The sequence below is a fragment of the Haliotis rufescens genome, unplaced genomic scaffold, assembly GCF_023055435.1.
Source record: "Haliotis rufescens isolate VD_foot unplaced genomic scaffold, xgHalRufe1.0.p SCAF_6, whole genome shotgun sequence".
Classification (NCBI taxonomy): Eukaryota; Metazoa; Mollusca; class Gastropoda; order Lepetellida; family Haliotidae; genus Haliotis; species Haliotis rufescens.
The window spans coordinates 20307385-20334283 of NW_025964334.1; the positions used below are offsets into that span (position 1 = coordinate 20307385).

General features: G+C 40.9%; 2 protein-coding genes across 2 annotated transcripts in view; one reads left to right on the forward strand and one right to left on the reverse strand.

Moving 5' to 3' along the window:
• Nucleotides 1–5762: 5762 nt before the first annotated feature.
• Nucleotides 5763–15483, reverse strand: LOC124113652. The gene is made up of 5 exons (XM_046474111.2): nt 15351–15483; nt 7640–7760; nt 7157–7281; nt 6364–6573; nt 5763–5959 (listed from the first exon to the last, which is right to left on the reverse strand). The coding sequence occupies exons 1-5, from the start codon at nt 15394–15396 to the stop codon at nt 5883–5885; spliced, it is 579 nt and encodes a 192-aa protein (XP_046330067.2). The 5' UTR covers nt 15397–15483; the 3' UTR covers nt 5763–5882.
• Nucleotides 15484–19173: 3690 nt separating this feature from the next.
• The window catches only part of LOC124113675, a 29896-nt gene continuing 22170 nt past the window's right edge, over nt 19174–26899 (forward strand). The window contains exons 1-2 of the mRNA XM_046474138.2: nt 19174–19325; nt 22544–22634. Coding sequence (XP_046330094.2) covers nt 19269–19325; nt 22544–22634 — 148 coding nt within the window. The 5' untranslated portion in view covers nt 19174–19268. The remainder of the gene's footprint in view (nt 19326–22543; nt 22635–26899) is intronic.

The following is a 26899-nucleotide window of genomic DNA, read 5'->3' on the forward strand; positions in this document are numbered from 1 at the left end:
TACGGTAGTACAACACGGTTCTGTTACCCGACCAGCATGGCGTAATTCGTGCTTCTACAGTCCAACAGCTTCAGTCACACATTACTGTATTATGTCACAGCCCCACAGCTTCAGTCACACATTACTGTATTATGTTACAGCCCCACAGCCCCAGTCACACATTACTGTATTATGTCACAGTCCCACAGCCCCAGTCACACATTACTGTATTATGTCACAGCCCCACAGATCCAGTCACACATTACTGTATTATGTTACAGACCCAGTCACACATTACTGTATTATGTTACAGTCCCACAGTTCCAGTCACACATTACTGTATTATGTTACAGCCCCCCAGTTCCATTCACACATTACTGTATTATGTTACAGCCCCATTCACACATTACTGTATTATGTTACAGCCCCACAGCTTCAGTCACACATTACTGTATTATGTTACAGCCCCACAGCTCTAGTCACACATTACTGTATTATGTTACAGCCCCACAGCTCCAGTCACACATTACTGTATTATGTTACAGCCCCAGTCACACATTACTGTATTATGTTACAGCCCCAGTCACACATTACTGTATTATGTTACAGCCCCAGTCACACATTACTGTATTATGTCACAGCCCCACAGTTTCAGCCACACATTACTGTATTATGTCACAGCCCCACAGATCCAGTCACACATTACTGTATTATGTCACAGCCCCACAGATCCAGTCACACATTACTGTATTATGTTACAATTCCAGTCACACATTACTGCATTATGTTACAGCCCCAGTCACACATTACTGTATTATGCCACAGCCCCACATATCCAGTCACACATTACTGTATTATGTTACAATTCCAGTCACACATTACTGTATTATGTTACAGCCCCATTCACACATTACTGTATTATGTCACAGCCCCACAGATCCATTCACACATTACTGTATTATCTTACAATTCCAGTCACACATTACTGTATTATGTCACAGCCCCACAGATCTAGTCACACATTACTGTATTATGTCACAGTCCCAGTCACAAATTACTGTATTATGTTACAGCCCCTGTCACACATTACTGTTTTATGTTACAATTCCAGTCACACATTACTGTTTTATGTCACAGCCCCACAGTTCCAGTCACACATTACTGTATTATGTTACAGCCAAACAGATCCAGTCACACATTACTGTATTATGTCACAGTCCCACATCCCCAGTCACACATTACTGTATTATGTTACAGCCCCACAGCTTCAGTCACACATTACTGTATTATGTTACAGCCCCACAGATCCAGTCACACATTACTGTATTATGTCACAGCCCCACAGCTCCAGTCACACATTACTGTATTATGTTACAGCCCCTCAGATCCAGTCACACATTACTGTATTATGTCACAGCAACACAGATCTAGTCACACATTACTGTATTATGTCACAGTCCCACAGTTCCAGCCACACATTACTGTATTATGTCACAGCCCCACAGATCTAGTCACACATTAATTTATTATGTCACAGTCCCAGTCACAAATTACTGTATTATGTTACAGCCCCTGTCACACATTACTGTATTATGTCACAGCACCACAGCTCCAGTCACACATTACTGTATTATGTCACAGCCCCACAGTTCCAGTCACACATTACTGTATTATGTTACAGCCCCACAGATCCATTCACACATTACTGTATTATGTTACAGCCCCACAGCTCCAGTCACACATTACTGTATTATGTCACAGCACCATAGCTCCAGTCACACATTACTGTATTATGTTACAGCCCCACAGATCCAGTCACACATTACTGTATTATGTTACAGCCCCACAGATCCAGTCACACATTACTGTATTATGTTACAGCACCACAGCCCCAGTTACACATTACTGCATTATGTTACAGCCCCACAGATCCAGTCACACATTACTGTATTATGTCACAGCCCCACAGCTCCAGTCACACATTACTGTATTATGTTACAGCACCACAGCTCCAGTCACACATTACTGTATTATGTCACAGCCCCACAGCTCCAGTCACACATTACTGTATTATGTTACAGCACCACAGTTCCAGTCACACATTACTGTATTATGTTACAATTCCAGTCACACATTACTGTATTATGTCACAGCCCCACAGCTCCAGTCACACATTACTGTATTATGTTACAGCACCACAGCTCCAGCCACACATTACTGTATTATGTTACAGCACCACAGCTCCAGTCACACATTACTGTATTATGTTACAGCACCACAGATCCAGTCACACATTACTGTATTATGTTACAGCACCACAGTTCCAGTCACACATTACTGTATTATGTCACAGCCCCACAGCTCCATTCACACATTACTGTATTATGTTACAGCACCACAGCTCGAGTCACACATTACTGTATTATGTCACAGCACCACAGTTCCAGTCACACATTACTGTATGATGTCACAGCACCACAGCTCCAGTCACACATTACTGTATTATGTCACAGCACCACAGCTCCAGTCACACATTACTGTATTATGTTACAGCACCACAGATCCAGTCACACATTACTGTATTATGTTACAGCACCACAGCTCCAGTCACACATTACTGTGTTATGTCACAGCACCACAGTTCCAGTCACACATTACTGTATTATGTTCATCACCACAGCCAGTGTCAGGGATAATGAACTTATTTGTTCCTGAAAGCACATCAGTAAAGCATTCAGATTCGGAAACGTAATCTCAACCACGTGGGTTGGCAACAAGTATTGAGGAAGGCAGCGTTTATATAAGCCGCCCCTGAGCATAGCAGTGAAAGTATATCGCCGTCAATCTGTGAGTGCGTAGGTTCTGCGCCAGGGTACGATGACAGACAGTCAATCAATCAGGCACTGTAAGTGAATGGGTATGGGTTTACGCCGCTTTTAGCCATATTCCAGCAATGTCACAGCGGGGTACACCAGAAATGGGCTTCACACATTGGGGACACCATCAGGGGAAGAGCGAGTGGGTGACCGCTTTTGAACAGTATTCCAGTTATATCACGGCGCGTAAGCTTAATGTGGGAGGAAAGTCTGAAGTGATGCAGGTCTCAGACGTTCACCACTTTGGCGAAAACCACAAGCTGGTGCTGGCAAACCTAGAAACATAATCGGGACGAACCGGAATTCCAACCCACGACCATAAGTTCCTGGCGTGTCCAAGGGACGCAACTCTGCACAGCGAATTGCGGCGCCTTAGACGGCATGGCCACTCGTGCCCCCAGGGGAAGAATAGATCCCATGCCTGTCATTAGTATGGAATCCTAGAAGGGACATCGTCGCGTTGTCGCTTTTACAAAAGTAAACAAAAAATGACAAGATTAACCAACAAACAACGAGGACAGATTCGATTGCCGATACAGGCTTTCTAAGTGGCAACCGCGTTGAGCTTACAAAAGCTCAAAATACACTGAAACTATATTTACTAACCTAGAACAGGATTTCACGCACGTTCTACCTTCTTGCCTCAAGGGCACAGTGAGTGATGCAGTGAGCACCCCATCGCCGTGCAGGATCCGCTGTTCGTGGGTTCGAATCCAAGATTCTGTCCGTTATGATCCTTGGTGTCTCAGGAACAAACCGACCGCCTTTGTGGATTTCACCAAATGGTAAACGTGTACCGGTCACATTGAGACTGTCCTACATTAAGCTGACGTTCCGTGATATAACTGAATTACTGTTTAAAGGGAAGTAAAACCTATGTACATGACACTGTTTTATGGATAACAATTTCTGTTATTGTCTGTGACGACAGTGAAGAGCAACTTCTTGCCCTTCATCAGGAGAAAACCAAGCGTATAGAGTAAAACCTACTTAATGCGCTCACGACCGTTGAAGATCCGGGGTAGAATAGGTCTTCAGCAACCCACGCTTGCCATAACAGGCGACTATGCTTGTCTTTAGAGTCGACTAACGGGATCGGGTGATCAGGCTTGCTGACTTGGTTGATGCATGTCATCATATCCTAATTGCGTGGATCGATGCTCATGATGTCAATCACTGGATGTTCTGTTCCAGACTTGATTATTTACAGACCGCCATCATATAGCTGGAATATTGCTGAGTGCGGCGTTAAACAACAAGCAAACAAAAGAACAATCTAATGCCCCTACCCGGCCGAACTCCCGTGGAACCACTTAAAGTCCTATTACGAGCGCTTCGTTATTTATGCAATTGTTGACGACCGCCGTAATAAATATATACTAAGGAAACAAATTTCTTTGTTTTCTAAGGAAACAAAGAAATTGGTGTGTGGCAGTGAGGCCTTAAGGCATGCAGCATTGCAATAATGTTGTCATTCGCGTTTTAATACCTGAAGATAAGTTCCCAGGTACTCGTTACCTAACAAGTGGCAAAATCCACTACTTCATGTATAACCCGTGAAGATCTGGAGTAGGATAGGTCTTCAGCAACCCATGCTTGTCGTAAGAGGCGACTAACGGGATCGGGGTCTGGCTCGCTGACTAAACAAGATGCTTTCTTGTATGTCTACACGGTGGAAATGCATCGTATCTAAATTGTGTGGACCGATGCTCGTGATGTCAATCACTGGATTGTCTGGTCCAGACTCGATTATTTACAGACCGCCGTCATATAGCTGGAATATTGCTGAGTGAGGCGTTAAACAACAAACAGACAAACAAACAAACACGGTGGAAATGACTTGGCAGAGTGTTAATTGATGTTTAAATTATTTGTTTGTTTGTTGTTTAACGTCAGTCGGCATTAGTCCAGCTATATCACAGCGCGCTGTAAATGAGCGAGTGTAGACCAGTAAAACCACTGATTGATATTATGAGCAACGTACCGCCAGCGAAAGGTCAAGCAGCTCTCAGAATCAGTCGCCTCTTACGACGAAAAACATATGTTGTTGTGGACAGTCTTAAACCTCCACGTGATAATGATTCAATGAAGATACGAAAAATTAATTGACAAAATATTTATGTTAAGCAATAGACAGATGGTTTGACATACAGTGAAACCTCGTTATAACGAACTCGATATGTCGCTTAAGACGATGTAGTTCAACTGGTCAAGGGGTTAGCATCGATAGTCCTGTTGTATCCAAAAGTGTGACATAAAGGGAACATATTTTCAGGAATTAATTTCATATGTCTGTATGTGCGTATATCCTAGGCAACGGGTTACTGAGAGCCAGAAACCAGGTGACATTCGTATGGGTTAAATTGTTCTTTGAATTTATATAAACAAAATACAAAAACAATGTCAATATATGCTTTATTTAACGTAATTGAATTGGGAAAATTGTGGAAATAACACTTATTTGCTTTTTTTTTACTTTCAGTTGAATTATAGAACTTTTAAAACTAGTTTGTGCTAATATTTAACATGACACAATTCATTGATTTCATATGTAATGATACTTTTTGGCACCACTTTGGGATAAATGGTCTTTTCTTGAAGCTGATATTTACAGTTGGTATTTCCAAAGTTGAAGATTCCTTCTTATTTCAAAGAACAAGGTATGATAAGGGTCCATTTGGCTCACTAGAATTTGAAAAAGAAAAGTTGACAAGTACGTCCTCAAACTCATTGAAAGCGTTCCTTGGCTGGACAGCTTACACATTCCATTTCACTCTTCCAGTGTCTTCCAACATAAGACATTTACACAAGCGGTTCTAGTTAGGAGGCAATTCATGAAGTGAAAGGCACATCTTGGGTCACAGTCTCTTCATCATCCTCAGAACCATCTCTAAACCATAACGTATATTTCAAGGCAAATTTTGTTTATTTAAACAGCTGTGGTACATTTATAAAAGGTTTCCCTAAATCAATCTATTTTCAGTTATATTTTGCCAATAAATGACCCCATTGATTCGTCGCCTTTGTTCAGAAAAATGATAACAGTCCTGAAATGAGCACGATCGTCAAGACGAGTGACAGCGACTGACAAGAGCGACCGGCATCTGAAACCCGAACCATGTGTATAGCAGTTTAGATTGTTACACGTGACGTTTTGCTAAGAAATGAAGGGGGGGGGGGGGGGGGGGGGACAAACTGTTAAGAAAAGATTAAGGGTCGTATCAAACACGAGAAATGATTATACATTAAGCTCGGACAAACCAAAGAGGGATAAGGCAATTAACTTTAAGAAACGCTTCAAGTAAGACAAAGTTCATGTTTCTTAGTAAAACACGATTTTAGCGACACAATATTCTGGAATAATAAGACTGAACAAAAAACACCAGATGAAATTTATAATTAAGTTATTGTGAAGCGTGAATATAAAATATTAGACACGATTGTTTAGGCCCTAATTCTATTGTTCATAGTGTTCTAGTGCTTACATTCTGGTAGGAAGTATACATACCTCCACTCGGGGGGGTCATTTGTGTTCCCACGGTTGGAATTGTCGGTGGGGTAGACACCGACCCTGCAGGCTGCCACCACGTCCCCCCAGCTCCAGTACCCGGCAGGGTGCCTCCAGTACCCGGAACTCCTCCTGTATAGCCAGGGGCGACAGGCCCGACCCCTGTTGTCCCCATACTCCCGTTTGTCATAGCTGCCTCCTGAATAGCATCTTCAAAACACACAGCATGTCAGTGATGTCCAATGAAAAACATATAATGGTTAATGTTATCAGAACTTGGGGGCACGGGTGGCCCAGTCGTCTAAGGCGCCGCTTCGCTGTGCAGAGTTGCGTCCCTTGGGCACGCCAGAAACCTATGATTTTGGGTTCGAATCACGGTTCGCCCCCCGTATGTTTCTAGGTTTGTCAGCACCATACCCGTGCTCGTGGTTTTTACCGAAGTGGTAAACGTCTGAGACCTGCATCCCTTCAAACTTCGGGCTATCCTCCCACATTAAGACGGGATCAGGTGGTCAGGCTTGCTGACTTGGTTGATGCATGTTATCGATCCCAATTGCGTGGATCGATGCTCATGATGTCAATCACGTGATTGTCTGGTTCAGACTCAATTATTTACAGACCGCCGTCACATAGCTGGAATATTGCTGAGTGCGGCGTAAAACAACAAACCAACCAACTTCATTACCTTGATTTGACGCTCCATGATAAAACCGACATATTGGTCAAAGTGGCGTTTAACCCAACTCGCTCACTATAAAGGAAAGAAGGTCAATTAAACACAACACAGACTCACATGTGCAGTTGAGCTTGTTGAGCTGCTCTCTGGCAAATTTGATGGCCTCGGACAACCCGAACGTCTTGGAAGCGGAGCAGTTCATCCTCACGCGATCCAAACAGTCCAACCCGAAATACAGCGCCCTGCAACAAAGGTCAAGGACAGTGTCGTATTCAAATGAAGACCAGGATCGAACCCCGGACATTCCGCTCTCTGTGCGGGCGCTCTACCACCAGACCAATGAGATGGTTTGCAGCGCATCACAAAAAAGTTGTTTCGCTGACTTGGTTGAAACATGTCATCGTATCCTAATTGCGTAGATCGATGCTCATGATATCAATCACTGGAATGTCTGGTCAAGACAAAATTATTTACAGACCGCCATCATATAGTTGGAATAGTGCTGAGTGCGACGTTAAACAACAAAATGAGTGAAAGAAAACCACCCGATGGGTTTCTTCTTAGGGTGAGTATATATGGCAATATTAAAGGCACACTCACTTGCACTGCTTCGTGACGTCTCCCGCCGCGGCCGTGTATCTCTCCTGTGTGATGGTACCACACTCCACATGTCCGGGGCACAGGTCAGCGGCGGGGTTTCCTCTCACTACAGCGGCCAGCCCTGTGGATACAACTTAACAATTAACATACATGTATAGGGGAGACAGCCTACACATACAGCACCACCACATAGCCTACAGATACAACACTACGATATAAGGGAGGCAGCCTACAGATACAACACTACCATATAGGGGGAGTGGCAGCCTACACATACAACACCACCACATAGCCTACAGATACAACACTACGATATAAGGGAGGCAGCCTACAGATACAACACTACCATATAGGGAGAGGGGCAGCCTACACATACAACACCACCACATAGCCTACAGATACAACACTACGATATAAGGGAGGCAGCCTACACATACAACACCACCACATAGTCTACAGATACAACACTACGATATAAGGGAGGCAGCCTACATATACAACACTACCACATAGTCTACAGATACAACACTACCATATAGGGGAGGCAGCCTACACATACAACACTACCACATAGCCTACAGATACAACACTACCATATAGGGGGAGGGGCAGCCTACACATACAACACCACCACATAGTCTACAGATACAACACTACCATATAGGGGAGGCAGCCTACACATACAACACCACCATATAGCCTACACATACAACACCACCAAATAGCCTACACATACAACACCACCAGATAGTCTACAGATACAACACTACCATATAGGGGGAGGGGCAGCCTACACATACAACACCACCACATAGCCTACAGATACAACACTACCATAAAGGGGAGGCAGCCTACATATACAACACCACCAAATAGCCTACACATACAACACTACCATATAGGGGAGGCAGCCTACACATACAACACCACCACATAGCCTACAGATACAACACTACCATATAGGGGAGGCAGCCTACATATACAACACCACCAAATAGCCTACACATACAACACCACCAAATAGCCTACAGATACAACACTACCACATAGTCTACAGATACAACACTACCATATAGGGGGAGGGGCAGCCTACACATACAACACCACCACATAGCCTACAGATACAGCACTACCCTATAGCCTACAGATACAACACTACCATACAGGGAAGGCAGCCTACATATACAACATACCGACTGTGTAGAATATACGGACATTTCTATTTCAGTTGAACTGGCCTCAACAGTTTGACATAATATTCAGTTGAATATAGATATACCTGTTTTGTAAGACTATCACGTATCGAACGAAACTGCTCGGAACGTTTGGTTCACAAACACCAGAAATGCGCTACTTTGTCCCGGAAATACACCTTCATATCTGATACTAAATAGTGTTGAAATAACAACCTATTTTGTCGTAATTATCAAAAAGTTATTTTGATTTAATTTATTATTTCATTTCGTCAGTTTATTGATTTAAGAATCCGCAGTCGGACGTTTGCAAGATGAGTAAAACCATTTATATCTTAATGAAATCGGTTTTCATAACACTGAACTTAATAGTTCCTATTGGAATAGAAATCACGTTTGCGGTGAAAGTTGTTCTAAATTCTACCAAATAGTTTTCGAATAAGGGTGCATTTGTGACGGCCGATAGGACAGACTATGATAGAAAATTCACGTATGGTCAAATAAAAGGCAGATCCGTCACATGTCTGGAGTTTCTGGTCTGCAATATCGACCCTTCAGTTCAGACAGACAGAGGTTATTCAGGGTCACTCAAGGTTTACAAATTCTAGAACAGTTTTGGGTGGAATCCCATCCGTGATTCGAACCCACACTCTTAGATCGAAGCAGCTAATCGCCAGCACACAAAGCGATTATGTGCCTCACTCTGACAACGTGGGGTCGAATCCCGGATGGGATTTAATAAAACCCATGTAACGTATTATGTATGATACCCTGAAAACTGCTTTAGGTTTCGTCTTCTTATAAAGAACTGTTTAAGTCAGAGTTGATTTGCTCGTCATCATCACAGACTATATACGATTGTTCGTGAAAGAGAGATCTTAATCTGTTGGATTCTCTGTGTTCAGCAGATTATTGAAGTGTTTAAACCACTGATTCATTGAAATGGTCTGAGTGGTTGCATCCATGACATTATACTTCCTCGAGAGTTTCCAACACTGTTTTTGTTCACTTTTGAAGATAATAATGTCCCCTGCTTATCAAAATAGATATTCCTTATGGGGGTAAAAACTATTTAAATTGTTTTCTTTTTGTTCTGTAATTGTCCTATCCCAAGACAGCGGGGGTCTTCTTAAGGCTCTGTATTTACTAAGTGTCCCGTAGTCCACCTCCCCACCCCACCACATCTTCCCGGGGCAAGTGAGTTAACTGACTATAAAAGTCCAGTTTCCTCCCTTGACGAACTAGGCTGGTGTTATGGAGTTACATTTTGGCTGGACTAACGAGTCTATGCATAGTCCAATCAAAGTCGCGCACCGAAATCGAAATCCGGTTCGTAAAGTGTCATGCAGATTTCGGTCGACTGCAGGATTTGCAAAGCATGTGCACCGCTAACTCGTTGTCAACAGATATTTTCTTAATCTTTTCATGTTTTTAATCAAGGTGCTCGCGGGATTTGATGCACTTCGCGATGTAAGACTCGTTTTATCACAATAGGGATCTTGATTATCGATCAGACTGTCTTGACTGGGCGCCACCGTTTTGTTTGAAGCAAATGCAAGTGATACGAGAGGTTAAATCTGATTGGTCAATAGGAGAGGCATAGAAAGGATATAACTCGTAATAGCCACTGGTGGCGCTACGATCGAGCCCAGGAATCCCAGCCTAGTTCGGCAAGGGTGGAAACTGGACTTTTAAAGTCAGTAAACTCTCTTGCCTCGGGAAGATGGCCTACCATTGTGCTTGTTGGGTTTTCGTGCTACACTCATATGTCTTGTTGACTTTAACACTCTCCTCCCCTGCTGATTGACGATTTCACTGGTGTCTTTCTGAATATTACTATCAATAATTGTAATAATATAATCACAAGCGTCTGGAAATAATTTATGACATTGTTTCAGTCATTCCAGGTGAAGTCAACACTTGCTCTGTTGTGTGTTATGCGTGTTAAGTAACCAGTTTTTATTTCATAATTGTCATAACATTGTCCTCAGTACACCTAGGCATGTGCAGGTTGTCTGCAGGTTGTCTGCAGGATAGTCTTTCGACTCTTTATTGCATGCACTCAAGATGTCCAGACGGGATATATACTGAACAAAAAACAAGTCAGATATCATGAATAGGTCTTCAGCAACCCATTCTTGCTGTAAAAGGCGACTATGCTTGTCGTAAGAGGCGACTTACGGGATCGGGTGGTCAGACTCGCTGAGTTGGTTGATGCATGTCATCGATCCCAATTGCGTGGATCGATGTTCATGATGTCAATCACTGGATTGTCTGGTCCAGACTCGATTATTTACAGACCGCCGAACAACAAACCAAACCAAATCATGAGTATGGCGTAAGAAAGGTATCATAATAATACAGGATTAGATTTGCACCAATTTCAAACAGCCGATAAGCTTTATATGTATTCTGATTGATTGCTGACGGAAGAGAGATAAGAGGAATTATTAATGAATATTTATTTATGACTATTTAACATTCACATTGTGTGATTTTGTTGATTGAATCTACATAATGTGATCTGAATATATGATGGAACGGGGCGGGGCAGGGCGTGGTTGTGGGGTGTGGCACTACTACCTGATCACAGCACGTTCGTTACCATCAGTGTTAATCAGCTCCCAAAAGAGTGTTTTGGTATGTGACTCTATCGCACAATATGAGGTGACCATCTTCCCGAGACAAGGGCGTTCAGTGACTGTGAAAGTCCAGTTTCCACCCTTGCTCAACTGGGCTGGATTTTCTGGGCTCGATCGTAGCGCCACCAGTGGCTAGTACGAGTTATGTCTCTTCAATGTCCCTCCTATTGACCAACCAGATTCCACCTCTCTTGTCACTTGCATTTGCTTGAAACAAAATGGCGGCGCGAAGTCAAGATGATCGTATAATCTATATTGTAATAAAACGGGTCTTACTTTGCGAAGTGAATTAAATCACGTGAGCACTTTGATTAAAAACATGAAAATATTTGAAAATATCTGTTGACGCCGAGTTTTCGGTACACGTGCATTGCAAATCCTGCAATCGACCGAAATCTGCACGATAGTTAACAAACCCGATGTCGATTTCGTAACGCGATTTCGATTGGACTATGCATAGACTCGTTAATCCAGCCAAAACATAACTCTATAAATACAGCCTAGTTCGGCAAGGGAGGAAACTGGACTTTTATAGTGAGTTGCCTTGCCTAGGGAAGATGGGGAAGCTGGTTTTCCAGACGCTGTGATTAGCTGTACAACCTACAGTTTACTTGAATGTTGGCCAAATAAGCCTGAAGGAACAATGCCCATGCACAATACACGGTATTGTTGTCGTGGGGATTTCTTGTTTACCACTATTCTGAATTTGAATTTATTAAAAGAATAAATTTCGTTCATAGAGAAATTAATAGACGTTATGTGAAAAGAAAGGTTCTTGGGCGACACAAAGTGTATCAGCTCTACTGCTTCTTAAGTTGATGTTCATTTCAGTTTAGTTCAAAATTAGTTCAAGTTCAAGTAGAGTTCAGGTCAAGTTGAGTTCAGTTCAGGTCAAGTAGGGTTATGTTCAGGTCAAGTAAAGTGGAGTTCAGTTCGAGTCAAGTTAAGTAGAGTTCAGTTCAGGTCAAGTTAAGTAGAGTTCAGTTCAGGTCAAGTTCACAAGAGTTCAGTTCAGGTCAAGTAGAGTTCAGTTCAGGTTAAGTAGAGTTCAGTTCAGGTCAAGTTAAGTAGAGTTCAGTTCAGGTCAAGTAGAGTTCAGTTCAGGTTAAATAGAGTTCAGTTCAGGTTAAGTAGGGTTCAGTTCAGGTCAAGTTCACAAGAGTTCAGTTCAGGTCAAGTAGAGTTCAGTTCAGGTTAAGTAGAGTTCAGTTCAGGTCAAGCTAAGTTCAGTTCAGTTCAGGTCAAGTTAAGTAGAGTTCAGTTCTGGTCAAGTAGAGTTCAGTTCAGGTTAAAGAGAGTTCAGTTCAGGTTAAGTAGGGTTCAGTTCAGGTCAAGTTAAGATGCGTTCAGTTCAGGTCAAGTTCACAAGAGTTCAGTTCAGGTCAAGTAGAGTTCAGTTCAGGTTAAGTAGAGTTCAGTTCAGGTCAAGCTAAGTTCAGTTCAGTTCAGGTCAAGTTAAGTAGAGTTCAGTTCAGGTCAAGTAGAGTTCAGTTCAGGTTAAATAGAGTTCAGTTCAGGTTAAGTAGGGTTCAGTTCAGGTCAAGTTAAGATGCGTTCAGTTCAGGTCGTCAAGTAGAGTTGAACTGTACAACCTACAGCTTACTTGAATGTTGGCCAAATAAGCCTGAAGGAATAATACCCATGCACAATACACGGTATTGTTGTCGTGGGGATTTCGTGTTTACCACTATGCTGAATTTGAATTTATTAAAAGAATAAATTTCGTTCATAGAGAAATTGATAGACGTTATGTGAAAAGAAAGTTCTTGGGCGACACAAAGTGTATCAGCTCTACTGCTTCTTAATTTGATGTCCATTTCAGTTAAGTTCAAGTGAAGTAGAGTTCAGTTTAGGTCAAGTTAAGTGGAGTTCAGTTCAGGTCGAGTCAAGTTGAGTTCAGTTCAGGTCAAGCAGAGTTCTGTTCAGGTCAAGTTAAGTAGAGTTCAGTTCAGGTCAAGTAGAGTTCAGTTCAGGTTAAGTAGATTTCAGTTCAGGTCAAGTTAAGTAGAGTTCAGTTCAGGTCAAGTTAAGTAGAGTTCAGTTCAGGTCAAGTTCAGAAGAATACAGTTCAGGTCAAGTAGAGTTCAGTTCAGGTCAAGCTAAGTAGAGTACAGTTCAGGTCAAGTTAAGTAGAGTACAGTTCAGGTCAAGTTCAGAAGAGTTAAGTTCAGGACAAGTTCAGAAGAGTTCAGTTCAGGTCAAGGTAAGTATAGTTCAGGTCAGTTTAAGTTCAGTAGAGTTAAGTTCAGGTCAGGTTAATAAGAGCTCAGCTACGTTCAGAGCCCTCTTGTTGCCTTGAAGAACGCATTGTGTGTATATGTGGTTGACCGGAATACACATATTTCAATACAGTATTTAGCGCATGAATGTCTTAGGTTTTTTTTTTAAACGTGGTGTAACGAGGAAGCTATGCAGAATACACGAGTTTGATTGATTACAGAAGCGCCTGTGCATATAGCAAGTAGAACAATATAGCTTGGGAATATTCCTGGTTTAGGGAATATGCACAGACAGGGTTTAGAGTTTCTTAATACGCAAGGTTTTGACGTGAATGGGGACATTGTCATTGGCAATATTAAGCAGCTTCTCTCACCCTCTTTTTCTCCCTCACTCCTTTCTCTCACTCTTGTTCTCTTTCTCTCACTCTCTTTCTCTCTCACTCATCTCTCTCACTCTCTCTCTTTATTTCGCTCCTTCCCATCTCTCTATCTCATTCTCTCTCCTCACTCTTTCTCTCTCTTTCTCTCTCCCCCCTCTCGCACCCTCTCCTCTCCCTCTTTCTCTCTATCTTTCTCTATCTCACTCTCTCTCTTTCTCTCTCACTCTCCCTTTCTCTCCCCCTCTCTCCTCTCTCTCACTCTCTCTTTCTCAATCTTATTCGCTCTCTCTCCTCTCTCTTTCTCTCTCTCCCTCTCTGTGGAGAGGGTAGCCAACAGTTCTCTCCCCGCGTATCAGAAACCGGTTTATTTGCATGGCATATATGAACCATGCACAACTCAATAAGGATGGGTCTGTTCCTGGTTTGGTAGTAGGCAAGGACATTGTTTAGTGTTTGTTTGGAGGGGCATCTCTTGTTTTGAACAATATATGAAAATCAAATATAACTCAAGAATATCACGTTTTGAGTACATCGGGTGCACTAAAAGGTTAAAATGTGCCCTGTATATGATTATATGACTGTGAATATAATGTAACAAGTCACATCGACATGATTCAACTATACAACATGTCAAATTATTCATAATTATAGGGAACTGGTTGTGACAAGCATGTCACGTCGGCGTTATTTGATAAAGCATGGGAGAGATTTATCAATTACACTATTACATAAAGTTAAATGCCACCCGATTCTTTCTCATTACTATAGTTAATCTGTCATGCCATGATACAGGTTAACATATAGAAACATGAGGAAGAATCGAGTGGTCCTTAACTTTATTTAGTGTTACACAATAAAAACATTAAGTTTGATACAAAAGTAAACAACAAAACTTAGAGGTGAGGTGAAATTGGGTTTAACGTCGCGTCCAAGATTATTGCACTTATATAGCGACGTGCATGCACGTGTATGTGTGTGTGTGGCTGCTTGTACTAGTCCAGACTGATGCCGATTTATAGTGCTAGCTCACTGAGATACCATGCCGCAGTTTAACATGAATACCCCACTCAGACACAGTATACTGACAAGACCACGGAGGCGGTCACAAAACTTAGAAAAGAAACATTGAAGTGTGAACATATGTGAAAAGCCATTAACAATAACCGTTCCAGGTAGTGAAACATAAACGTTGTTTTGAATAAAATAATAACCTCTTTCCGATAAAATAATTTCTAAAACAAATGTTTCAGTAATGAAATTATCGTATGGCACGATACCTGTGGCGATTACGATGGTCAGTAGATTCATCATTGTCTGTATCATCCCCTTCAAAGTGACATCGGACGTCAAAACCACCTAGGTATCAACACGGCTACAGGTCCGTTTCATGCAGCATGACGGCAGTAAAGGGATGGGTTTGCAATATGATTATTAATATTCATAGGTGATTTATACATGGCTGTCATACTAATTTGAAACTTAAAAGCCACACTACCATAGCTTCGTATGAGAATTAATTTTAACCTAAATGCATTCCTATCTATCGTATATCTGCTTATCTATATTCTATGAGGCACAAGTGACCAAATGAGACCGGAATACTCGATGCCGAGGTGTTTCCCCTTTGCGTAGCAGGATCTGCTGATCGTCACATCGAATTCCAGAATTCCCTTAACACGACCCGTGATATGGCGTCAACACAAGGAGTATGATTGTGGAGAACAACCTTTTAATTTTTTAATTGTACATTCAAAACGTTTCATGGCCACTTCATGGCCAGGTGCAGGGGGTAAAGCAGGAAAGGACAAATGGTGGGAGGCTAAGGATTTTTCCCCGATGTAAAAAGGACAGTAAATAAAGAAGTTGTTATCCATAAATTATCTCTACTTTGTCATCCGTCAACCTCTAAGTAATACCTATCAAACAATTCTTTACAGTCTTGACAATGTGCCAAACTCAGTCTTGGTCTGGGCGTTGTTGTTTGTGTATAATAATTATATGTGAATGTGAAATAACTGCTAAATATTGTTCTACATGATATACACTGAATTAGTTCACAAATACACAGTAGTTATTAATGACTGGCTGGGGCTGCCAATTTGCCGGAGCTTAGTTCTTCTTTAAACTGACACATCGCTATTACTACATCAATGTCACAAAGTGTGTTTGTTTGTTGTTTAACGCCGCACTCAGCAATATTCCAGCTATATTACGACGGTCTGTAAATAATCGTGTCTGGTCCAGACAATCGAGTGATTGACATCATGAGCATCGATCTTCGCAAGTGGGATACGATGACATGCATCGACCAAGCCAGCGAGCCTGACCACCCGATCCCATTAGTCGCCTCTTACGACAAGCTAGTCGCCTTTTACGGCGAGCATGGGGTGCTGAAGACCTATTCTACCCGAACCTTCACGGGCCTCCATTAACGGTGTAAAATGGTGTCGTGTGTATGTCATCATATCTCACTTGCGTAGATGGATGCTCTACCACCGGGCCACAGAGGCAGTCCTAAACATCCAGTGAGTGAGTGAGTGAGTATGGTTTTACGTCGCTTTTAGCAATATTCCAGCAATATCACGGCGGGGGACACCACAAATGGGCTTCACACAATGTACCCATGTCGGGAATCGAACCCGGGTCTTCGGCGTGACGAGCGAACGCTTTAACCACTAGGCTACCCGACCGCCCCCTTAAACATCAAGAAAAACTACTAAATGTGTGTTGTTCCAGCGGGAAAATGCACCTGTGCACATGTCTGTTGTCGCCATGGCTGCAATGATGAATGTGGCTTTAAACTCATTGAGCATCCTCCGTATTTACAAGAGTTGGCACCGTCAGACTTCAACAACTTCCCAAACTTGAAGAAAGTACCCTTAGGCAAGCATTATGCGAATGATGATGACGTCTTTTCTGCTATGGGGAACGTTTAACACCACAAATAATTAGCAACCAACTCCATCAACGCTGTCCATCATTACTGGGCTCAGAACTTTTCAGTAACCACGCGTATAAGTAAATAAAAGCGAAAACCCCTTTCCATATTTATAAGAAATCTCTGCCGAAAGCATGCTTTCTCGCAGATGTTATCGAGAGAGTGATTGAGTGAGTGAGATAGTGAGTGAGTGAGTGAGTGAGTGAGTGATTGAGTGAGTGAGGAGCGAGCAACCGATCGATCGAACAGGGGTATGGTGCTGCCAAATCTAGAAACTTAATCAGGAGCATCAGGACTATGATTCGGATCATAGGTTACTGGCACACCCAAGGGAGGCAACTATTCACAGCAGAATGCGGCGCCTTAAACAGGGTCATCCGTGCCCTCACAAGTATAGTACTGACAGACCAAAGATCATAACCAGTGTGAATCTGGGATTCGAACCCACGATCAGCAGATCCTGGTGCGTCTATGGCACGCAACTCTACACCAAGATTTGACCACCCGTTCCTCCTTTATATCTAAGACTACACCTAATCATAAAAGCATTAAAATGTGTCCTCATAATTATTTAACTCTTTTGAGAAGAGCCTCACAGGCGATTGATAAACAGCCTATAGCAGATAAAAGCGAACCTGTCTGTCGTGAACAAAGCAGTAACATGTTGAAACGGGCTCTAGAACGAAGAATGGTATCCAAGTCATGTAATTTATAATCTGACAGCTGGTATTTGAAATTCAGATGACTCTTGTCGATTGTGATGTATGTACTAAACACAGAACTGCTGATGTGGATGGACAAGTGCATGCCCGAGTTTTCTGATACAGCAGACAAGACTTGGCATATTAACCGGAATATTTAGATTTGAACTTATACAAATCCCAATAAATCCTTCGTCGAAGTTTTGATTGAAAAATATACAGATGACAGATGATATTGAACTATGTCTGAATTATGTCTTGTATTTCAAATCAGAAAAATCCTGAAAGCACCTGCTCGCGCTGTTGTAGTATGCATGTTTCAACAACGACTAACAACTCTACTTAACATTACACGCACCGTGTATGGACTGTTGAAGGGGGATATTTTGCACTGTGGGTGACATTTTGGAACTACATTTTGGCATTTGTCCCTTATCAGGAGTCAGTGAGTATGGTTTCACTCCGCTTTTAGCAATATTCAAGCAATATCACGGCGGGGACACCAGAAATGGGCTTCACACATTGTTCCCATGTAGGGAGTGGAACCCGGGCCGTCGGTGTGACGACCGAACGCTTTAACCACTTGGCTATCCCACCGCCCTCTCCCTTATCCTCAGGGGGGATATAAAACACATATCACAAAAGATTTCATATTATTTTCGTATCAAGATACAAGTTTCAATTAAGATTTTCAGTTAACGTTTGTATTTACAAAAATAGGTTCAAATTAATTATTCAGGTTATACGCGTCTATAGCGCTTATTGTAAATTGATCCCGGTTCGCCCCGATTATGTTTCTAGGTTTGTGAGCACCATACCCGTGCTCGTGGGTTTCACCGAAGTGGTAAACGTCTTAGACCTGCACCACTTCGGGCTTTCCTCCCACATTAAGCTGACACGCCGCGATATAATTGGAATACTGTTAAAAGCGGCGTTAAAACTCACTCACACACACATATTGTAAAATGAAACACCTTCTTAAGATGCATTTCTTAAACATCTGAACGCTTTTCACAAAGTTTGGTGAATATTAAAAATGTCGAATTTATCGTGATGCTATAATTGTGTTTTCGAAAACCCTAGAACCTTTAAACAAAGGTTCAACCTTATATTTATTGCACTGTTCAAACATGTCCAAAATTTAAACTTCGATATTCACTTTTGCACGTACGTACTTCATTTTTGCCACTGTGATTTTTGTATGTGAAAAACAATAAATCAACAATCAATAAATATATAGTTCATCAATAATAAATATTAAATTGTCATTCATGCACTTTCCCCAACGGTCTTTCTGACTAGAAATGAATTCCCACAGTTCATGGCGGCATGTAGTGTGATCAGCTGGTTATCGTGTTTATGATCTCGGTCAACGTGCTGGTCGTGAGCTATTCGTCTTCTTTCGTCCCTTTCCGTAATCTAGGCTTGTCCCGGAATAAGACGACTAGTAACGAGTGGACTGATTGGCTGTTCTATGATCCGGAAGTGAAACTACAGAAACAACGAGCACATGACCTAGCACCTGATTGTCTTGTTGATGGTGGTGTTCATTGGAGATGTTATATAAAATGTCGTTTCTACAGAAGATATGTTTCTGCCTAGGATTGTGCTTGGTATGGAATTTTTGTTACATTTATGTTCGTGTTATGTACTGTCACTCCGTAAGTAAACAGACCACTGTCCGTCTTATGTCATCAAACAAACAAGTTATAGGTCACACTGACTGACTGAGTTATAAATAGTACCGCGACACCACTTATATATTGTAACAGGACTCTGACATTTCAGCTGAACATGATCTTATATATGATGCTTGAAATTGAAAACCATGACAACTATTAAATGATATATATGTTAATGATTCATTATGGCTTGTTGTAGGGCTGGGACGGGTAACTCGGGTCGGGTGGGTATACTGAGTAGTCATGTGATATATTGTTTCATGACAAAAAATCACTATATACCTGTTTACACGACAATTTTAAGTCTCTAATGGTCACATTTCTTCCTGACTATGAACACGTTCTTCTGACTTATATATATTTGAACAAAGCTAAAACTTCAGTCAACTTCAGTGTTTGCATGACCACATCGTTGTATATGTGTCTCTAAATACATTTTGCCAGGGCTACTGTCAAACTATTCGAAATTGGACATTTTGTACCTGTCTCTTGACACCAAAAGCGGGGACCCCGGTAGGGTCCGGTAATAGGGCGGTGGGTACCTGTGTAGTAAATTTGGACTTGTCCCAGCCCTGGCTTGTAGTATATACTTGCATTGTTTGATAGGCATTCCTCAGAAGTTAGTCACAGATGACAGCTTAAATGGAAACTTTCTTTAACATATATATACATGTAGGATTATAGATAAATTTTCCATATAGATACTTATACTCTTGTTAAAGGATCTATACAGAAATGTCGATAAAGAAGTTCTTCTTAATATTATTATATCTATTTTGTCTTGAAATATATATATATATATATATTTATTAAAGTGAAGCTTTAATTGAGTTCAAGCAAAGACATACATACATGTGTGTACATCTTTGGTTCAATTAAGTTATGCAGTGCCACCAGTCAAGTCTTTGGCTCTGTACTAAGATTAAATTCCTTTCACTCTCAAACAACTTAATCATACTTTTGAAACCATAAAACATGGAATAAACAAAAGTGAAACTAGAAAAAAGCACTCTCCACTACAGTTTCCTGTCATATGACTATTACTGTACATGTGATGTCATGAGTTTATTCATCAGCTGACCACACTCTTTTCCTCTTGTATACAAGGAAGCTTCCCAATATTTGGTGTGTAGAGTTGCATCCCTTACTTGTCAAAGGATTTGACTATTATGTGGGCAATTCATATCCATGCTTGTTGGGTTTCACCAAAGCTGAAAACAGCTTGAACCTGCAACAGTTTGCAGTTTTCCATACATACTGTGATAATACTATAATACTATAATTCTGTTGAGAGCTGTTGAAAGATGTAACTCGCTCTCATTGATTGTAGTCAACATGTTCAAAAGGCCACTTCTAAAATGACAAGTCTGATTTATTGACTTCAGTATTATTTTTGTGTGCATGAATTATTAACGTAAAACCCTGTGTGCACTTTGAGTAAATACCTGCACCAGACTGGGTTTCATGTTTTATTATAAATGCAAAAAAAATGAAATCGATTCATATAAATAAAAAAGTCAACAATAATAACTTCACAGACTGCTTATTTAACAGTAAACATAAAAACTGAGACAACTATACGAAGTAGGTGACATGAATCAGCGCAGTAATGCAGCACAAAACCCACCCATTCTATGATTAGCCAATCAGAGAAGAGGACTCCCTTCCTGGGCATAGTCGATTATGTTTTTAGGTTTATGGAAGCATAAATAAAAACATTGCTTTGTTAGCCAATCAAATGCATAGAATCCCTTTCAGTTTATTTATTAAGGATTGGGCATGACCACTTGTCTGTTAGTCTGACGCCAGTAAGGGTCTGGCGAGACTTAACATTATCTCCTACAATCTAGTTATGTTTCGGGAAAACATCATTGGTCAAATCTAAATAGTCCACAGATGGAGAGAACTTCAAGTTTAGGTTTTCACTCGTCTCAGATTAACGGGATAGTGGCAGTGTCTATGCCTGAACTTACGTAAGCCACTGGACCTAAATAAGATGTGGACTATGGTCCGTTTGCTGCATTATTGAACTGATGAAATGCAAAATTGATATAAATCTGAGAACAACAATTCGCATTAAATTGCATTAAAGTTATTTATTTGTCCACGATAACTCATCACCATAATTTCAGACATTGTCGTGTAGGGTAGAAAAGGTTGTTCAGCAAACTTGTGTTTTAATGCCTGTTTTTAAAAGGGGGTCTGCATTGAAAACGGAACAGCCCTGCATTCGCACATAAAATTTACATGTGTTAGGCCACCCTGCGGCTGTCTTTTCTGTAATGAAGTCCTGTCAAATGAAAAGTCCATATCAGAAGCATATCCTTCTGTTGTAGCTATTAAACAGAGCACACAATGAAAATCTGTAAAATGTCCTCAAAGCAATGTCAGTGATGTTCTAGGTATTGCTATTCAGCTAATTTCAAATGCAAATAATAAAATAAACAGAACGAGCTCAATATATCATTACAATACGGTACATGATGACATTTCACAGATGATTTGAAAACCTCGGTATTTCATGTTTATGAATGTTCCTGAGTGCAGCGTTAAACAACAAACAAACAATTTTAATTTCAGGTGAAATGACATCAAAATCTAGTGGATGTGTGAACCTTCATTATCAGTGATATAGCAGGTCTTTCAACTGCTTTTAATCAAAGGCTAGTGAGCTGAATCCTGATTATGAGGACTGGCCTGACAGAAAGGTGTATTATCCAAGGTCAATGTAGAATTTATGAAGAAGGCTGGAAGGGCACATGTTACTGGACCTTAGACCCAGCAGCAGGATGCTAGAGTGAGTGAGTTGAGTCTAACGCCGCTTTTAACAGTATTCCAGTTATATCGCGGCGTGTCAGCTTAATGTGGGAGGAAAGCCCGAAGTGATGCAGGTCTCAGATGTTCACCACTTCAGTGAAACTCACGAGCACGGGTATGGTGCTGACAAACCTAGAAACATAATCGAGGCAAACCGGGATTCGAACCCACAATCATAGTTTTCTGGCGTGCCCAAGGGACGCAACTCTGCACAGCGAATCGGGGTGCCTTAGACAACTGGGCCGCTCGTGCCCCCTGTAGGATGCTAGAATATCCTTGAATTGTCAATCACTGTCTTGTGACATGTCAGCAAGTTTATTTATTATTCACAGGTATATGTGAGTGGCGAAGCTCCTGTACAATCAAGAGATGCTGATCCGAAGGATGTCAAGAAAGTTCATCTGATATTCATGAACCATTTAGGTAAGTACTAGCCTGCAAATCTTGAACATTAACAGAATCATGTGAGGGTTATGCAATGATTGGAAAGTTTCGAATTAGTATTGATATATCAATCAGGGATGTGAAATCTCCGCGGAAACGCGGAAAATCGCGTTTTTTAAAACAGTAGTCCTCGGAAAAAAATCATCTTCCGCGTAAAAATTTAATAATATTTTTTTAAAAAACACTCCGAAAATATGATCGAAAACCGGACAATTGGCGCGGATTATCCTGTTTTCGATCAGAGCTTTCACCAGCATAGGTTTTCGGACATCATACGTTTTCTGTCACGAATACTTGCACTATAACGTGGGGTGTGGCGTCACACATAAATTGTAAATACTCAGAGTCAGCTGATGGCTTGTTTTTAAGATAAAGTTGTCTTTTAGCCTGTAAGTGAATGAGATGTTTTACAGTTGTTCATGTGATAAGCAAGAAAACTATGAATGTTTCCTCAGCGTCCAAAACCCCATGTCATGGGGATATATGTTGTATTAATGTCTTATGTTTGCAATGGAGTTTTGTTTTTTTCATCAAAAGGTAAGTACAAGGTAAGTTTTTTTCAATATGCTTCAACATGGGGAAAGGGTCAGACATTGCACGCTTGTGACAGTTGTCCTTGTGTCTGGGGGATGGGGGTTGAAGTTTATGGCAGTATTGCTCCCAGACCTGGCGGGTAGCCAGGTGCGCAAAAGCTATGCCCGATTTTTTAAAAGTACTGATTTAACTTCGAAATTTTATTGCATCTGCCATCTTGTTTATTTGACTTATTGACTTTTGCCATTGACTTATTACATTTCTTGGTGTGAATGTTGTCCAAACTGCACGAAATTGCTTAAAATGCAATCAAATGTTTTAAAAATTTCTGGGGGGGGCATGCCCCCAGACCCCCCTAGACTTTTCCTCTTTTTTCGGGAAAACCTGCTCACATCCCTGATCAATGTATTGATATTTTGATTAACCATGTTGATAACAAATATAGGGTAGCCTAGTGGTTAAAGCGTTCGCTCGTCACGCCGAAGACCCGGGTTCGATTCCCGACATGGGTACAATGTGTGAAGCCCATTTCTGGTGTCCCCCAGCCGTGATATTGCTGGAATATTGCTAAAAGCGGCGTAAAACCATACTCACTGACACTGACTGATAACAAATATGTTAGCCACACATTTTTTATTTTACATATCACAGGCTCTCTGCCCCTTCTGAAAAGCAGCTGGTCCAAGAAATAAAATTCACATAAAAATATTTGTTTGTATTATGTCTCCCACTTGTAATATAGACCCTGTTATAAAAAACCGATGTATATAAATTCAATGTCTACATGACTTTCAGTGATTCAAGAAGCCAGCTGCAATTAAACTCAACAGCAGAATGACTTTCATATAAAAACATAAATAAACGATTGACGTAGCTATTTATTTTTATTTCAACTGACCTTGTGTTGAAAAGCTTAAATAAATCTGTGTAACAAAAAATTAAAAAAGTGTGGCCTTATTCTGTATGTGTACAGAAAATATTTCCTGTCTAGACATCAATTAATAAACACATGATAATGTTTATGCTAAATATGAACTAGGCTGGTCCATTAAACACATGTTAAATGTATAGAATTGAATTTGCTGCCTTATCATGGTCCTTCTTAACCATGGTAATCTAACAAAATGTAAATGTTTCTGTGGCAGTGTATTATTACAGAGCTCCAGATAAGCTTTTGGTGTTGTGGGTATTTTACCCATGCATTTTAATATGTTGGGTATCAGTAATTCTATCTGGGTCTTCAAATTTCTGTTGCCCACTAGTTTTTTAAACATGTGGGTCTTTAAGTTAAATATTTAAAAACACTATTCATCTAGTCCCTGCAAACTGGTGTCGTGGGGGTTCGAGAGCTTTATAGGACTAAAAAATACCACGATACTTCCACAAGAAAGTGTGATGGCAAATGATTGTGATGTAACTGTCATCGTGGAGTTGACGGAATGCCCGTTTATAATTTCAAAATAAGTTGCTGATTTGCTAATCGAATAAGCAGGGTTACTTCACAATATTTTGATGATACGCACACGTTATATTTTTGTAGCTTATCTGTAATGGTTGTTGCGTATTTGATACACTTGGATTTTATTTTACTACGTATTTCTGCATTTCTGATGTGTATTTTACGCAGATACGCAGCTTATCTGGAACTCTGTTATTAATTTTGATCAATATTTGTAAATTTGTATCAAAATGGGCTTTACATTAAAGAAATATTGATACATTAATATCACAATATACAACAACATCCCTCGTAACATATCAGTGGTCAAAGGTAACCTTTATCAATACTTTTCCCATTGGAAACAACCTTGACTTAGTTTGATAATCTGTATGTGATGACTTGGTTATCGATATCAACGACTGAACTAGATTCTGTGATTAGAGATGTGTTACTTTAAGATGACTCTGTTAATATCTATACAGTTCTGATGGCCTAGGACCGCCTCCGTGGTTTATAGTGGTAGAGCGTCCGCCCGGAGAGCAGAAGGTCCGGGGTTCGATCCCCGGCCGCGTCATACCAAAAGACGTTAAAGGATGGTACTTGTTGTTACCCTGTCTGGCGCTCGGCATTAAGGGGCTAAAACAAGGACTGGTCGGCTCTGAGTCAGTATACTGTTTCTGAGTGGGGTATTCATGTTAAACTGCGGCATGGTTTCTCAGTGAGCTAGCACTATAAATCGGCATCAATCCGGACTAGTACAAGCAGCCACACAAACACACACACGTACATGCACGTCGCTATATAAGTGCAATAATCTTGGACGCGACGTTAAACCCCATTTCAGCTCACCTCACCTCTGATGGCCTAGCCGATTATCACGATCATAGATGGTTTCAATGTAAGATTGAAGAAAATCAACCATTGCAGGGCTTGAAATTACTAGTGCCGCCATGCTCGCCACACATATAAAATAGGGATTGTCACGCTTGAAAAGAGTTTTCCCCATAAGTTGCATGTTCCACTATCGCCAATCTCGTTAAAATCAGATCTTTGTTCTCGCTATCACTAAACAAAGATCTGAGGACATCCCATTAAGGGTCATGTCAGAACGACCTTTCATCCAACCAATCAGAGCGTCACTTACCAGATCATGAAAGTGACAGTCGGAATGTGTTTTCTAATCATGCAACCACAAAATATTTAACAGAGGGTATTCCAAATGACAGTTACGGGTTTCTATGATTATACCCATACAATCTGGGCCATCTGTAAGCCATTCAAGAGTGTTCTTCTTATCAGTTTTCATTTTTTTAATCGAGAATACGTCAAAATATGTTTCGAAGCATAGTCGCCAGTTTAAAACTAGTGTCATAAAGCTCGAGAAAGCTGCCTTTTGATTGGCTAATGTCGATTTCTTTTCAGTCATTTCTAGGTCGGTCAAAATTTGCGAAAGGTTGTTCTGACGTGACCCGTAATGGGATGTCCTCAGATCTTTGTTTAGCGGTAGCGAGAACTGAGATCTGATTTAAATGAGATTGCATTATCGCTAATCGACTTCCCGTGTGAAATCAGTTGACAGTATTTGGTGATTCATTGAATGTATCTTACAGATGTTTCACAAGATGTTAAAGACTGCACCAAATACATTTGAATGTAATCGTATGTTTCCATATTTTGACGGAGTATCACAAATATTATGTACAAGGTCTTGTGTTTCAAATGGAAGTGGTTATTTGTGTTGATTGTTGTGAAAAACCTAGCAGACAATGGCACTCCTGAAAACAGGTCAAGAGCCCTTAAACATGTTCAGCACACCTGATTTTTGTTTAATTTAAGCATTGACTTACTTCGATTGCATTCCTTGTCAGAATAGAAATGTCAGTAACATGCAATACACAATCTTTGCACATATAAATTTTGTGATGCAAACAACCATAAATATTTGCTTCCCCAAGGACTTGCAATGGAAATTATTTGGATCAACTCTCAATTTGCAAGATACAATATTATGTGTCCGGTAAGACCCAGTAATTTCTAGCATGCTAAAATGAGTCCCATCCTCAAGTGATGTTAGTACTGGGCCCGTGAAGATGCGGGGTAGAATAGTTCTTCAGCAACCCATGCTTGCCATAGATTGCGACTATGCTTGTTGTAAGAGGCGGGTGGTCAGGCTCACTGACTTGGTTGATGCATGTCATCGTATCCCAAATTTGTGGATCGATGCTCATGATGTCAATCATTGAATTGTCTGGTCCAGACTCGATTATTT

Bases quoted from the DNA above. Each gene is read 5' to 3' on its own strand.
- LOC124113652 (XM_046474111.2), bottom strand. From the start codon at position 15,396: ATGATACAGACAATGATGAATCTACTGACCATCGTAATCGCCACAG. The intron at 7,282-7,639 runs GTGAGTGTGCCT...CCTTTGTTGCAG, and splicing joins GACGTCACGAAGCAGTGCAA to GGCGCTGTATTTCGGGTTGG. The intron at 5,960-6,363 runs GTATGTATACTT...TTCGGGTTTCAG, and splicing joins AATGACCCCCCCGAGTGGAG to ATGCCGGTCGCTCTTGTCAG.